Here is a 16,222-nt window from a genome sequence, read left to right as displayed (position 1 = left end):
AGTATTTCAGGAAGATGAGGAAATCCTCCTCCTGCATCCATCCAGAGCCATTACCACACCCCACACTAACTGGTGGTCCATCGCACAGGAAGTGGTCCTTGTATCTTTTATGTGGGAAGACAAAGGCTGGAGGAATGACATTTCCCAATGCATTCACAGCACAAGCTACTTATGCCAGGACACCCCTCTCTCCTGATGCACCAACTTGCTTAACACCATGACGTGCAGTTACACGGTCAGGAGTCTGGACGGTTCTGATGCCTGTCTCATCCACATTCCAAATACCATTCCAATCAAAGCTGTGCTTCTCAATCATATGTCCAAGTTTCTTGAAGAATCTCTACACATTTGGATGATTGAAGCTTGTGGCCCAAGAAAAACTAGTTGCAATTCTGATGGACAGATTTGGATGGCTTTTCATGGAGCCTGAAAACCAGTCAGATCTTGCCATGGATTTCTCAACCCATGAATGGGGGTGTTTACAGTTATTGTCCACTGCCAACTGGTATGCAAACTTCCTGACCTAAAAGCAAGTCAACAGTAAACACGTTATCCCCTATGAATGATGTACGACCCCTTGCGGCCATCAGTGATAAATAAGCCACAACAACTGTTTCGGAAATGCTGTTAATCAATGGTCTTCATAATGGGGACAATAATTGTGGAGTGAAATATTTTTATTAAACATACGAGTGCCCCATTTTTTTATAGGACTATCTCTTCATACCTCTCAGGGGTTAACTCATAGAGATCCACAGATCAGCTGCTTCCTTCAAATACTCAGTTAAGAGCTCCTCCTGTGCCTCACCGAAGACTCTCTGACTACTAGGGTAGCCTACATGGGGCTGCTCACTTGAACCCTCTGCTCTTAGCTTCTGTGAGGCTTTACAGTGTCTGTACAATGTGACGTGACAGTGTGGAATGGGCCTTGCCGACAGATCTCACTGATTTTTCCTGCCTGACTTCAATTGCAGCCTTTCTCAGAATGTCTGCAGGGACACCCTGTCTGTCTTACGCTTCCACTGCCTAGGCATGCTGGAAAAAGGTGAAAAGTACAAAAAAACACTTTGGATCATCATAAGGGGATGGCTGTAACATTTTAATGAACTGTTACAACTATTCCCACCCCAAGCAGCCGTTACATAGCTAAATGTTTTAGCATGTGGGTTTGCAGTTAGCCTGCATGCAAAGCATTTCATTAAGCTAGAGAAACTGCTACTTTAGGTTATGTAAGTCAAATCATTGTATCTACAGTACAATGAACGCTAGGCAAAAAATAATCTTGATAAAAAACATTTACTTTCTTACCTGAAAATCAGTTTTTTGGTCGTAAAATCCACAATGTTGCTCACAGAGACATGCCACTTCTCCTGTGAGCTCAAAAAGGAAATGGGATTGTACAATGTTGATGACATTACGGTAACTCTTTTCTTTTCAGACTGACAGTATTGAAAACTGACCCAGTGTTACAACACTCCCCGGTCTCCCCTACGAAAGCAAGCCATGTCCCCTTGATGGTACCACCCCAGCGACATTTCTGAGAGTGTAGGGGACTACAGGAGCTCTAGAGAAAACAACAACAGCGAGGATTCAGCATCAGCAGCACAGCTTCTTCATCATCAGCAGCACAGCATCATCATCAGCAGCATCATCAGCAGCATCATCACCATTATCCCGACCTGCAGATCTTTACAGTGCTTACAGTGCTGCGTTTCACCTTTCAGGTAATATACATATATATGTGTATATGTAGAGAGAGCATTGCATTTGTCATTATTTAACGGTGACCTTTAAACGATGCGGATCTGATACTGTATTGCTCCTATAGCTGCACGAGCACAGAACATAGCGATGCTCATGTATCATGTTCATATCCTGTATGATGTTACATAGAGAATAAACAGTTATGAGGGCAGCGTTACAGGGAATAAGACTATTTCTAGCTCAAATTGACTTCTCTGTCCTGTTATTTTGGTCGCACTGTGTGTGTTTGTGTGTGTGTGTGTGTGTGTGAGAGAGAGAGAGAGAGAGAGATATCTGTGCAGAGCTGCAGTGTTTAAACATCAGGCGCACCTTGCTGTTAAATGTTGAACAATTTTGAATCATTTCTACAGAATTTCTGCAGAAATGCGTATTTCCTAACTGCACTGATTTTTTTTTTTTTTTTTTTTTTCAGAGCAATAGAGTCTGATCGGACGACCATGACTCTGCATTCTCCTCCACTAACCGCATGCACCCTGGTGGGTAAGTTCCCATATCTTTTCACTATTTACACTTTATTTCCAATGATCCTGCTTTTACACTTGTTAAATAATCAGCCATACAATGATCCATCGATTTATCATGGCTGGACACTAGAAGCCTTCTGTACACAGTGTCTAGAGCTATTTAACTCAAATCTGCTCATAACATCTACACTGGAGCTCCAGAGGGTTTTTTTTTTTTTTTTTTTTTTTTTTTTTTTAAGCAGCATGTAAACATTTGGACTTTTTTTTAACATATAAACATTTGGGTTTTCTTTTCCTTATATACAGTGGGTTCAGAAAGTCTTTGCACATTTTGTTGTGTTACAGATTTAATTTAAAATGGATTAAATTGCTTTTTTGGTCATCAATGTACACTACATATTAATCCATAATGGCAAAGCAAAAACATGTTTTCAGAAATTGTTGCAAATTTATTGAAAATAAATTTTTTTACCTTTAGGTAAATAATCAGACCCTTTGCTAAGGCACTCCAGATTGAGCTCAGGTGCATCCTGTTGACTTTGATCTTGAGATCTTGGTTTCTAGAACTTGACTGGAGTCTATCTGTAGCAAAGCAACTGATTGGACATGATTTTAAAAAAATAATAATAAATAAATCTGTGTGTATAAGGCCCCACAATTCACAGTGCAGGTCAGACCAAAAACCGAGCCATGAACTCCAAGGAGCTCACCGCAGACCTCCAAGATCAAACTGTGTTGAGAGCAGAGGTGATTGCTTTGAGACTACAAGAAAAGCCTGGCCTCACTTAAACTTTCCCCTAAATGTGTCTATATTATTCGTCACACTTGGTGAAATTCAATCAAATTATCAAACATCTCACCGCAGTATCGTGCTGTTTGTTTATTTAGCATTTAGCTGTTTTCGGTGAACAGTGCAGCCTGCATTGGCATGGCATTGGCACTGCGGGCACGGCTTCTATAACAGAGTACACTGTGTTTTAATGAGAGCAAAGATTATTATTCAGTGGACAGCAGGTTTATAATACATTATTTTGGGTCCCACCTGGATGCACGGCTTCACTGGGCATGAATGGAAGTATGGGTGGGTGGGTTTTGCTTCGAAAAAAATGTCTCAGTGTTTATTTGGACAGTGCATTATCCACTTGTTGATGTAGATACACACCTGTGTGCTCCAGAACACCAAACTGCCAAAAGTTCTGCTTTTATAGAGGTAGTCACACTTCTTGATAATTAACTAATCTTGTGCATTTCATTAATAATACATGACTGCTATTTATTCTCTTAATGATTGTGTAAGTATGAAGGGTGTACTTATTTTTACCCATCTGGTTTCTGAATGTTGGTTTACTTTTTGGGAAAAAAAGACTACATATTGAAATCTGCTGTGTTTTTTGTTGTCATGTGAGCTAATGTGTTTGTTTATAGAAATTGGCAAGGACCACACAATTGTTCTTTAGGCTCCATTAAAAAAACATGGAATTGAAGGAGGGTGTACTTTCCTTTTCCCATGACTGTATGTATGTATGTATGTATATATGCCATCACCATCGCACTCATATGTGCTTTTTGAACATCCCATTGCAGATTTAGTTCCCCATTTGCTGTTACAATAACTTCCACTCTTTAGGGAAGGCCACTAAGATTTGGACCATGGCTGTTTGGATTTCCCCTTTCAGCCACAAGAACATTAGTGAGGTCAGGCACTGATGTCAGGTGAGGAGGCGTGGGGTGCAGTCAGCATTCAAATTCATCCCAAAGATGTTCAGTGGGGTTGAGGGCAGGGCTCTGTGACGACCACTTGAGTTTTTCCAGTCCAACCTTGGCAGCCTGTGTCTTCATCGACCTCAGTTTATGCTGAGGAGCACTGTCATGCTGGACCAGGTTTGGGCGCCTTAGTTCCAGTGAAGGGATATCTGAAATCTACATCATAAACAGACATCCTACACACTTGTGTGCTTACAACTTTGTAGCAACAATGTTTGGGGAAGGCCCTCGTATGGGTGTGAGGGTCAGATGTCAGGGTATATATGAGAGCTTGAGGGAAAAGATTCTCCGGTCTGATGAGACAAAAATGTAACATTTTGGACTGAACTCCAGGGACTACCTCTAGCGAAAACTGCATCAACTGGCTAATACCATGCCTACAGTGAAACATGGTGTTGGCAGCATTATTCTATGGGAGTGCTTCTCAGGGATGGGGAGACAGGTCAGAATGGAGGGAAGGATGAATGGAGCCAAATACTGATGGGTCCTTGAAGAAAACCTGCCCCAGAGTACTACAGTATTCAAATACTACAGCCCCGTGTGTGGGAGAGAAAGGCACAGAATAATTAAAAAAAACACCCAACAAGAATCATTGTACCAAATTATTATTATTACTATTATTATTATTATTATTATTATTATTATTATTATTATTAAATTACTGAACATATTTTTACATGCTGTTATCATGGCTATAATGCATTAGCAATATTTACCTTTATAGCATTTGGGTTATAGTGGTTAAAAAAGACAGACTGATGTGATAAATTGTCAAGAAAGAAAATCAAGCATAATAATTTAATGTATTTGTCTAGAAACTAATATTACAGGTGGTATCCTTTCAGCTGAAGACACCCTGTCAGCAACAGCACAAGCTACTTATGAACCTTTCTTCACTTTGCTAGAAGAGGTTTTGCAGGTGTTCTTACATATCTGATAAACATCATTGACATTTATCTTCAGGAGCTCTTGTAAAATACCGCGACTGTAGTGAATGAACCAGAAATGCAGGAACCATAGTAAATATAATGCAGAAGTGTTTGTGCAAGTAGCCCACTGGATCTTAATAACTACTACTGTAACTTTCAGAATACATATTTGGCTATCTCTACCTAAAATGTACCTGTTTTTTTTTCAGCAGTGTTTTTATCATTATCACAAATCACCCATTTTATCCACTTTCAATCACTTATTTGATTATTATTTATATTATTTGATTATTTATTATGAATACAATATTATGTATACTGCATATTTAACAGTAGTAATGCTATGCTATGAGTACCAAGTCTGCTTAATGTTTCAGTGTTTTTGTCATGTATGATCGGACTGACTGCTGCATCAACGGGCTACCAGAAACCAAGCTTTCTGGATTTTGACTCCTGGTGGTATCACACGCCCCGTGGCCCTCAGATATTCTCCTGCCTGACCTACTTGGAGAGGAATGTACGGGTGGATTGTGAGTTCCCGAAAAGCGACAAGATCCCTGGGCCATTCTGTGAGTTCAAACAAGATGGACGCCTGATGGGCACCACGAATCCCAACAACCCAGTGCACCTCATCCCGCCCATAGAGACCAGACGTCGTGCCAATGTCACGCTGGTGCCTCCCAACATCTGCCGCCTCAACTGGATGCCTATGTCAGATGACCGGGCATACACTTACACCTGCAGGGTGTATCAGGGAAGCACCTGGAAAGAGAATAGCATGTCCTTTAACCAAAGTGAGTGCAGTCTATATGAGTGTATGAGAAATGAGTATGCATGTTGTGTGAATGTGTGGAAAAAAACATTTATGTTAATGAGTTAAACTGAAAGAAGGAAATTTTATTCTATCTGACTCCACTTTCTCTTGCTCTGTTTCTCAGGAAATCTGCTAGTTTGCTCCGCTTTAAACATAGTAGCTAACGCTGCACTATGGATTGTTTCCATTACCTTCTCACTTCCTGTCTCTCTGGGGCTTCTGTCAGCGTGATCAGCAGTGGTTCTTCAACATACAAATCCTCAAGCATTATGATATGGTTCTAATGATAATCATATTCAAAATGGATGATGACACACTGGTTCATCATCCTTATTTATATATTACTTGTGCATCACCACCTCTTTATTTAGTCACTTGACATCATAACCACCTACTGGAAAAAAAAAACCCTCACTTTTTCTACTTAGATCCACAATATCATGATTCTACTTTGAAATATCCTTAGTCCATTAAGAACACAAGTACAAGCTTTCACCAACTGCTTATATGATGCTAACTTCTACATTATATGTATTAGCCTATATTGTATTCATATTGGGCTTCATTTATCAATAATATATTACATTTGTGTGTAAATGATTTTGTAGGTCTAACCAAACTAAAACTTTTTACCAGATTTCTGAAAGTAATAGTAACACAGATTTTCTTTGTACTCAAGTTATATGTTGATAAATGCCAATAAATTACAAATCGCATTCACATCTCAGCTGATTTACATTTAGTGACAGCCACAAAACTCCATAAAAGGCAAGGCTGTCAGAGCTGAAAAGGACAAAACAATGACTAAACAGTTACACGATTTGAAGCTGATCACTTAAGGTTCATGTTAGCGAGCCTCCTTAGACATAAATTTATACAAACTCTGGAGCTCATGTAGGATATAAACGCTATTCTGAACAAACTGGATTTTTATGAATACCCCATTTCTTGTGTAAATGCTCCTGTGAATTATTTATGAATTTATATTCATATCCAGTTTGATAAATGATGCCCATTGTATGTACATTATGTATGTTGTCCTTTTCCTTGTAAAACCACATACAGCCTAGTTTAGTTAACACTAAAGCTACATTCATTTCACTTCATTCAAATTTCCAAAGAATTACCATATTTTTTTAGCACTTTTTTGTCTGCAGTTACAATACAGTCCTGTCATGTATTCTTGCATTTTTTTCAGATATCTACATGGAACTATACTTTTACCTTTTGATATATTAATATTAATAGGAAACAACAGAGTGAGATCATTTTAGAGGTTAATCTCAGCTATTGCTTGTACTGATCCTTGGCTTTCATTCACAGCAACATGCATTATAATGCTTATTGATGTTATTCATGCTAATGCAAGTTAAATTGTCTTCCAGTTTGTGCCACTGTCCTTAATGTAGAGGACATAACAGTCTATAGGACAGCACCCCCACCACCTAGGAGAAGAAATGCTCTTAATTATCATAATTAGTTTATAATATATTATACACAATGCAATAAATTAATAATGTATACTTATAAGAGTTACGTCTTCCACTATGCGCTCATGCACATTGCTGCTTTTGCATTCAAATGCATTTTTTGCACATGCTTTTTTGGCACATTTAGGTTACTACAGAAGTTGCTGCATTATGTTTGCAGGTAGTATTATAAGGACCGTGGATTCTAGGAACGAGCTTAGAATAGATATAGTGGTAAATGCAAGACGAGATGTGCTACCCTTGAGCAAATGCTTGATTTTGTATGTTTAGAATGATGTTGTGACCTAAAAGTGGCTGGGAATTTCTGCACGAGCCATCACTGTCTCAGGATTCTTCTGAGGTTTAACAAAACAAGGGATGCTTTGAAAAAACTGTCTTATGTGCAATGCTTATACCATACGATGTTCTGTTGGTTTTAGATCTTTTGCACTAAATCGATATCTGCCTATATACAATCTCCAGTAAATCTGTTTGTGTAGACATTTTCTGTTGCCCTTCCTTCCCTTCCTCACCTTCCCAAAGTCTATGTATTGGAATGCAGTGAGAAATAAAGGAACGTAGATTGTGTTCTGTTATCGTCTGCTTAATGAAATCCTGCTGCAGTGTGGGTGGGATTTGGGATTTGTGATGTGCTTACCAATTCTGGTGCTAATTTGTTGGTTGCTGCTGTATTTTCATCATTTCTGTGAGAAGATAGCAGTTGTCTGCCATGCTGATATCAGAGATGGACATTGCTAGCACTGTTGCAATGGAGTTTAATAGGAGAAATCTCGAATATCGAAGTGATAACAGTAAAGTTGCTGTTAGCTCCTAAATACTAAAGAGCAATAGTTTCTTTTCTAACTCCATTTCACAGTGACATTCAATGTCATATTAATGAGAAATCCAATGGAGAAGTAAACATTGGAGACGGCGAATGCTGGACTCTAATTTCCAGAACACAATACAACTATATGGCACAGTGACGCTGAGTTACGGCAGCGATTCAGCTTGGCTAGTTAGCAATCTATGACATAGCATGCACAATGGTGTTGATGGTGATATTAGCATGAAAGCTGAAGCTTTAGAACCTGATCTGTTTGAGCAGATGTACAGATGAGGAGGTGAGAGAACTGGGCAGACTAAAAGACTAAAGCACTGCTGTATTGTTCTCATTAGATAGAGATGAAACAAGGGCTAAATCCCACAGACACAGCTATCAGCAGGTAGTTGAATGGTATTGTGTGTAATGTAGGGAACCATTAACAAAGTCAATTCAGAATTTAATGCTCCATCTTTTGCACAATTGAAATTCAAATGCAATTCTCCGAGGCAGCCCACAGATGCACATGTGCCAAATGTTGGTAGCTATAAAACCCTGCAGATCTCATTCTAGGTTTATAGACCTGTGTTAACATGGAAAGAGCTACAAGAAGCAGCAGATCACTGGAAAGTCATGTACAAACATGTCGCTTAGTAGAACCATTAAAAAAGGAATGACTAGCTTGTAAACGGTTGTAGAAATTTCTGTTCCATGAGATGAAGAGCAGACACTTGGCCAAAAGAAAGTGACACTGAGAGGATCCTTATTTCAGTAAGCAGCCTGTACTAAGTGAGTAAAACACAAAATGGCAGTTTAGTCCACCACCACCATAATGCGAACAGAGATTGTAGCCTATGCTTCATGAGCATTGTCCAACAGGGAGCAGAATTATGTGCAGATAGAGAAAAAGCTTCTTGCAATAGCCTTTGCGCTTCGGACGTTTGAACAGTCGAAATTGGCAATACGCCAGCAAGACTTCAGATCCAGAAATAGCATAAATATTGTATACACACAGGGCAGAGACATGAAATAACTCTCCAGGGCAGTGCCAAATGAACTGACTACCAGGGGAAAGAGTGGCTCATGCCCTTGAATCACTTGAAGCATTGGATGGTGATGTTATATCACTGTTGAAACAAGCCACTAAAACAGATAAAGAACTGTCTCTCCTGAAACACCTGCACCATGATGGCTGGCCACAAAGAAAGAACAATGCACTACTTCTGGTTCAGTCATATTGGCCTTTAAGAGACATGCTGCACATTGAACATGAGTTAGTAATGTTTAACAAATGCATCATTTTTCCAAGGCAGCTCTTTTTGTATATATATATATTGTATAGTGTGCCCCTATGGACAAGCCACCACTTAGACATATATCAATGGGTAAAAATTGATTATAACTGCAGTGTAGGGTTATGCCAAATATGTAAGTAATAACACACTACAGATCATGTGGGTATGTGAAAATATTCCATCGTTACCACCCCAAAGTGGATTATATTTTCATACAACAGCACATCTCATGAGTGTGTTATTCTGCTTATATCACTGTGATTTGCCAAAGTCATGTTTATAGTTAGATTTAATGTTCTGGAATGTCCATAAGACATTTAGCTCCTCTTATAGCAATGATAAACTGTAGTTCCCTCACCAGCATCTCCTTTTCTCTCTTTCTCAAAAAAAGCAATCTTGTCATTTTACCAAGAAACCGGAATGCTTAAACTCTTCTATCTGTCCTAAAGCTTTCTCTGATTTGATAATTCAAGCGCACTGTGGTATAAATATTTTAATTATTACTGAGTAAATGTGATGTAGGAAAGGTGTAATGTTTTAACAATAGACGGCTAATCAAGCCTCTAAAGCAGAGATGCTGTCCATGCATTTGGCAATCAAAATAGCAAATAGCAAGCAGACAAGAATATTTTCAGGTCAGGTGGCAGATACGGACACAGATGCAGGTAACCAAAAGCTTTATTTATAAACCTTGCAGACAGATCCAAAACGTGAGACAAAAACAAGGTCAGAGAACAGGCAAAGGTCAGGCAATGTGCAAACAGCTGGTTCTGGAAACCAGAAACAAGATCAAAACCAGAAAAGACAATGCAAAGATACACGGCTTGGTAACAACTGATACATGAACACAAAGCATACACGTCACAATGAGTGTGTGGGATGAGAGTCCTTAAATTCTGTGATTGAGTCCAGATGTTTGTGATCAGTAATCAGGTAAGTTTGAACATGTGTGATGAGAGTTGGAGTCCTTGGCGGCCATGTTTGTAGGCCGCGTGGTGTTATGGGTAGTGTAGCTGGACGCCGATTCCGGTGTGGACATGACAAATATCATATTTTTTTCAAGTAATATTTCAAAGAAGACTAAAATTCATAACGCAAATACTAAGGCTATCAAAGACAAGGATGAAACCGAATTCTCAACTCACAAGAATGACTACAGCAAGTGTGTCTTGCAGTTTATGTTCATTTATTCAGCACCTGATAGCAGGTAGGCTAAAATTAATAGAATAGAGTTTGCTGGTAACACTGATGCCACACTGTTTTAGTGTGTGTGTGTGTGTGTGTGTGTGTGTGTGTGTGTTTAGTGTGTGCCTATATTATTACCATTAACCTATACAATAGAACTACATCATTAAAATCCAATGATAACAAGTGTTTACCTTGGCTTATATTGTTTCTTGAGCCATTCACTAACAGGAAATAATTGACCAGGTGTTTACCGTGTCTATGCAATTTGATGGAGAAAGATAAGCTTATAGCTTACACGCACACAAGCTATAGAGGCCCTGTGCTGAGCTATAAACGAGAAGTCAGGGAAAGCTTACAGCATCTTACTCAACCCTGTGTGGTTATACAGAAAACCTTGTTCTTTCTTATACAGCAAACAACTTCTTCTACTGATCTGTTCTTTGCATGAAAATTAAACTAATCTTTTTTTTTTTTTTTTGAAAAAAAAAAAATTCAGTAAAAATAATCAGTTGCATCATTAATATATACATATACTTTAACAAATTATAATCTTTCTAATAAAAAGGAAAAGGAAATGTGCAAGAAGTGTATTCAGTTGAATCTGAATTATTCAATCACTGAAAAAAAAAGATTGATGGTAATGTTGAGCTGCTTGCTGAGTTGCTTGCTGAGTTTTGGTAGATCATATTTGATTGTACTACTGCACTGCATTATTACCAATTCTTTTTAAGGTATCTTCTGCATATGACTGATAGTTTGAACAGCAAATGCAAATAGAAAAACAATCAATTCTGTCTTCAACATTGAAACCTTACTGGATTTCTCAGGACCTCAGTGACGAGATATAACATTACACGCTAATACACTGCAGAAACAACATGATATTTTACACTAATAAATGTTTGCATACATTAGTGGGTTACTCTTAAGATTTAACTGAGGTAGCATTGTGGTGTTACACTGTCTTGAAGAACTAATACTAATACTAACATTCCTCTGTTTAATAAATTAATGTCCCAGTCAACATTTTTATTTGAGACCCAAATAGTTGGGGACCCAAATAATGGGCCTATTTAGGGTATTTTAATTCATTCATAGCCACATGAAACTGGATTGTGTTTGGGCTGCCACAATGTGGAACATTTTTTGGGCAAAACATTTTTAGTTTTCTTTATTACAGGGTTCAGATAAGGCTTATGTAGCGTTCATTTGGGCTCCATAAGGGCCAACTAAACAGCTTTCAGCAATATTTATTTTGGATGGATACGGAAACTTTGTTGTGTCTTTGGACTGGGGGAGGAAACCCCCGAAGCACAGGGAGAACATGCAAACTCTGCGCACACAGTGTGGAGGCAGGATTCGAACACCCAACCCTGGAGGTGTGTGGCAAATGTGCTAACAACTAAGCAGCACACACACACACACGCACACACACACACACACACACACATACATACATACATACATACATACACACCCGCCACTCCAGAATGAAATCAGTAAATGCAATTTTCTGCTTGGTGTAACCAGACTTCGAAATGCTAGAACCTTACCTATGATATGTCCAAAAGAGAGACATATTTCAGTCCACAAAGATCTGTCATGTGCAAACAGAACATTGATGCTGTGTACTGTGGTCACAGAAGTAAAATTGACAGAGGAAGTAAGTGTCATATGCTCTTTTCACATGGACATCATCTGAAGTCATAAGGTGCCTGAAAAACAAATATGTTCCCATATAAGGACAGTAGACTCTCATGATATAAGGTAGATAGAAAAGGATAGCAAACCAATTATGCACTGATGCTTTGCTTTAAGTTTTCTGGCTGATGTTCTGGCTGAGTAATGAGTACTCAGGCAGATTTGGAGATGTCTGTTGCGGGAAAGGGTGGTGACTGAGGCAGGGAGGGAGGGAGGTGCGGCTCAGGGTGTCTGTGCAATGACGCAGCGCGTTACGCACGCGCGCGCGTAACCGTTACAGCACTATAAAAAAAAAAAAAGAATTAGGCACAGACAGAAACGCAACTTCTCCTCCAACACCTTCAGCATCCTGCACAGGAAAAAGACGGTAAGAATGCGTGCATACCTCATTTAGCAAAGGAGCAAGTGTGGAAAAGTAAGGCGGATTGGGTGGAAATAGATGATTAGTGAAGCTGCGTAGCGTCCTGTGCCACTTCATCTGACGCTGCGCTCTGAGACTGTTCCCTTTTACTGTAGCCTAATGTCATGCCCAGGGACCGTTATTTGCTGACGTTTGCATCACATATTACACATTCTGACAGATTCAGGTAGCCTTTTTTGCTGTTTTGTTTATTTATTTGTTTGTTTGTTTATTTATTTTTTGCTTAATACCTACTGAACAGCTCCTGGTTCTGAGGAATGCAGGCGAGTTCAGTCATGCCTGATGTACAAAAAGAGCAAAAATGAAATGAGCTTCCTGAGAGCTCTAAATCCACTTGCCTGTAGTAGTAGTCGTCTGTCTTTTAATAAAAAAAAATATGTTGGCCATTGAAGTATCTGGTAAAGAAAGATGACTGCAAAGTAGATATGCTACTGAAATATAATTTATGTAGTTTACATATTGACTTAAGAGGCTTGAGCCTTGGGCGACCCCACCCATGTAACATTTGTGCTACTTTGAAGCAAGCCACAAAGATTCACACACTGTCTTGCAGTTTTGGTATCGTCTTTTTTAAAACATCTGAGGAAAAGAGACCACAAATCAGCTCCGAGTAACACTAGATTTCTGCCAATGCCCAGCTTTCTGTTTTGTGCACATGTTCTTCCTGGGTCTTCAAATGCAATTAGGCTGTATTGATCTGAATGCCTTGTTGTGCTTCATTTCCAGGTTTCCGAAGTCAAAATGATGTACTACAGCATCCTCGCTTCATTCTATTTGCTGGGTAATAAAGCATTTGTATCTATACTTCAGCCCATCAACAGGTTTAAAAACCACATGACGTAATAATACTACAGAACAGGGCTATACGATATAGTTTATGAAACAGTTACCGCAATCTTGCAAAAGCTTTTGCAATGCTGATAACAAAATAATGTAATTATTAACAAATTAACGAAATGGTCTAATGATTGTAGGCTGTGTCTTTAAGCATGACACAATCACTGCTTCAGTGGTTGGTTTTACTATATTGTGTAAAGCATATTGCAGTCGCGGTGTAGAAATATACCTGAAAGTGAAATTCTGTTTCTCCACGCTCTTTCTCCAAATAATCGACATCAGGGTGGTGTAATGCGGACAGACCAGACGACTGTCCCGATCCTTTAACCATTTATAGTTACATTACTTGTTGTGAAACATCTGCGAGACAAGTTAGTTCCTGTTATCACTTATGTTATAGCAGCTATACAATGTTTTTCCATCACCAGTCTCTGTTATTTCTCTCTCTTGACGCTAGGACAAAAAATTAGGCTAGCTGTGCCACTGAGAAACCACCTTGTGGCAGAAAATAAACATCTCCTTTTAGAAAACTTCACTATATATTGACACGATGATATGATTTATTAGCCTTAGACTGCCTCACTGAGCGTCCACCATATAGTAAGTTGTTACTATCAAAGTGACAGTGTATTAGAACAAGTGCGTTAATATAAACCTGTGATTTAAAATTACTCAACACCTTCTGACCAGTCAGATTCGAGAATTCAAATTCACCCTGTAGTATAAATAAATATTGCACACTATATTACACAATATACCGTATTATAGTCATGCATACCTAAAAAGATGTACCAGTTACAATCTGCAAGGCCACACCTATTCACAGCATATACTTACATACAGTGGTAAATGCATACAATGTCTTCAATAGTGTTTTTTTTTTGAACATCCACAAAAATAACGATGTGTCTCACTGTCCTGTAGGCATGGCCAGCTCTCAAAGCATAGACATGCTGACTGCCTGTGTGACCAAGGAGCAAAACTTAGATATGACGTGCAAGTTCACCCCAGCATCCCTCAATGTGAATGCAACATGTACCTATGAAGTAGATAAGAAAGTGGTGGCCACTACTGATAAATCCATAAACGTGGAGTCCACCTTCAAGAACCGGGGCAAGGCCGAGATCAGTAGCAATATATGCAAGTTGTCTCTGACAGGTTTTGCAGATGACCAGCCCAAGACGTATACCTGTACCATCAAACAGGAGAAGTCTGTTACAAAGGAAATAATTGTGGAAAAGAGTAAGATTTACATTTACATTTATGGACTTTGACTGTCAGGTCAATGCAGTTCTCTTTTCTTGAAAAAAAAAAAAAAGTGATCAGGTTTGCCTAATCCTTGTTTTTCTTTTCTTGCGACATCCTCTTGTTTCCTTCTTCTCTGTATCACCCGTCTCTTTCTCTGCATTATCCGTCTGGCTAACGCTCTCTCTGATCTGTTAGTCTGTCTCAGCATAATTGGACTCTGCATTAATGTCATGAAAAGATGCCAATTAAAACTCACGAGTCATTCTGCGTCCAGCAGGAAGTGCACTGTAAAACCAAAACACGTTATTCATTGGAGTGCTTTCTTGTTGTGAATGGAGAGTGCTCAATGCAATGATGCCCCTGATGTTATCGCTATTCAAACATATTTTATTTGTTTGTTCTAGACAAGCTGAATGCCTGCTCTGCTGGCAATACTCTGAAGCATGGTGGTGTGATTCTGCTGTTGGCTTTTGTCCTCCCTCTGCTGTCTGGGATGCTGTGAGCCATTAGGAAGAATGTTGGAGAGAAATACAGCCTTAAACATTCACCGCTGGCCAGGCCGTGGCAACGAAGCCAAAGTTTCTGCCCTGCACTAAAGAAACGACCTGCTCCTGCTCTCAAACTTTAAGTGCTTTCAAATGATGAGGATAATGCCTGTAGTCTTTCATTTGTATTCATTTCTATGGTCTGTGTTTGTGACAAATTGGTCTTAAGGCTGGGATTTTCTGTCTTCTTTCTGTGTATTAGTCGTGACTTCTTACGGCATGCTGTATTACATCATATTACATATCAAATTAGATCATAAGAAACATGTGAAGCATGTGGGTACTGTTTTAATTGTGTTTATATACTGATTGCCATTAAAAAATAGTTTTTCTTATGTTTTAGTACCATGATACAATAGGTTTATTTTGATTTTTACTGAATTACTGCATTAAAAGTGATTGACTATATATCTTGTCTGAGCTTGATACCCTGTTTAAAGAAATAAAATGCATTTTCTGCTACATTCAAGAAGTATCTCATTATCGTATCAAAAAGCTGAAAAGTTTACTTCAGTTTAAAAAGATTACTTTGATTATGTACCCTAACCCTCATCCAACCGAAAGGGACCACTGTCGAGTTACAAAGTGGACAAACATGCAAGGCGTGTCTAATGAAGTGGCCGTATGTAAATAGGATATGGTATATAAATAATGTGAACTGCTTGTATATTAATCTTGTCATCTTCAACGCCATCTAAGATTTATTTTGTAATGAAATTGAAATTCTTTGGCTTTTTAGTATAAACTTCTTTCATTGACTTTATTTTATTTTCATTTTCGTTTCCTACATTACCCACAATGCTGTTTGACTCCCCGCTGACAGTATTCTCTACCTAAAAAGAGCAATGCTGCAGCATTTTAGTCCTTGAGTCTTTCAGTAGCTCTCACCTCCTCATCTGTACACTCTGCTCATCATGCTCGTCATCTTGTAGGTCACTAATTAGCTGCGCTGATTCTCAG

General features: G+C 38.8%; 2 protein-coding genes across 3 annotated transcripts; both read left to right on the top strand.

Annotated features, from left to right (window-relative positions):
• Positions 1 to 1,427: 1,427 nt before the first annotated feature.
• si:ch211-215c18.3 (uncharacterized) lies at positions 1,428 to 7,792 on the top strand. Of its 2 annotated transcripts, none has more exons than XM_034300506.2 (4): positions 1,428 to 1,724; positions 2,177 to 2,240; positions 5,299 to 5,715; positions 5,860 to 7,792. In XM_034300506.2, the coding sequence occupies exons 2-4, from the start codon at positions 2,231 to 2,233 to the stop codon at positions 5,964 to 5,966; spliced, it is 534 nt and encodes a 177-aa protein (XP_034156397.1). In that variant the 5' UTR covers positions 1,428 to 1,724; positions 2,177 to 2,230; the 3' UTR covers positions 5,967 to 7,792. The 2 variants fall into 2 exon arrangements, with proteins under 2 accessions (XP_034156397.1, XP_034156396.1); XM_034300505.2 differs by having other exon boundaries at positions 1,429 to 1,724; positions 2,177 to 2,244.
• A 4,662-nt stretch (positions 7,793 to 12,454) lies between these two features.
• Positions 12,455 to 15,726, top strand: thy1 (Thy-1 cell surface antigen). The gene is made up of 4 exons (XM_034300489.2): positions 12,455 to 12,578; positions 13,359 to 13,413; positions 14,394 to 14,711; positions 15,122 to 15,726. Exons 2-4 carry the CDS (start codon positions 13,374 to 13,376, stop codon positions 15,217 to 15,219), a joined length of 456 nt encoding a protein of 151 aa, XP_034156380.2. The 5' UTR covers positions 12,455 to 12,578; positions 13,359 to 13,373; the 3' UTR covers positions 15,220 to 15,726.
• The last annotated feature ends 496 nt before the right edge of the window (positions 15,727 to 16,222 follow it).

Source organism: Pangasianodon hypophthalmus, chromosome 27 (assembly GCF_027358585.1).
Source record: "Pangasianodon hypophthalmus isolate fPanHyp1 chromosome 27, fPanHyp1.pri, whole genome shotgun sequence".
NCBI lineage: Eukaryota > Metazoa > Chordata > Actinopteri > Siluriformes > Pangasiidae > Pangasianodon > Pangasianodon hypophthalmus.
The sequence above is the reverse complement of the archived record's forward strand: the minus strand, read 5'-3'. Positions and strand labels throughout refer to the sequence as shown.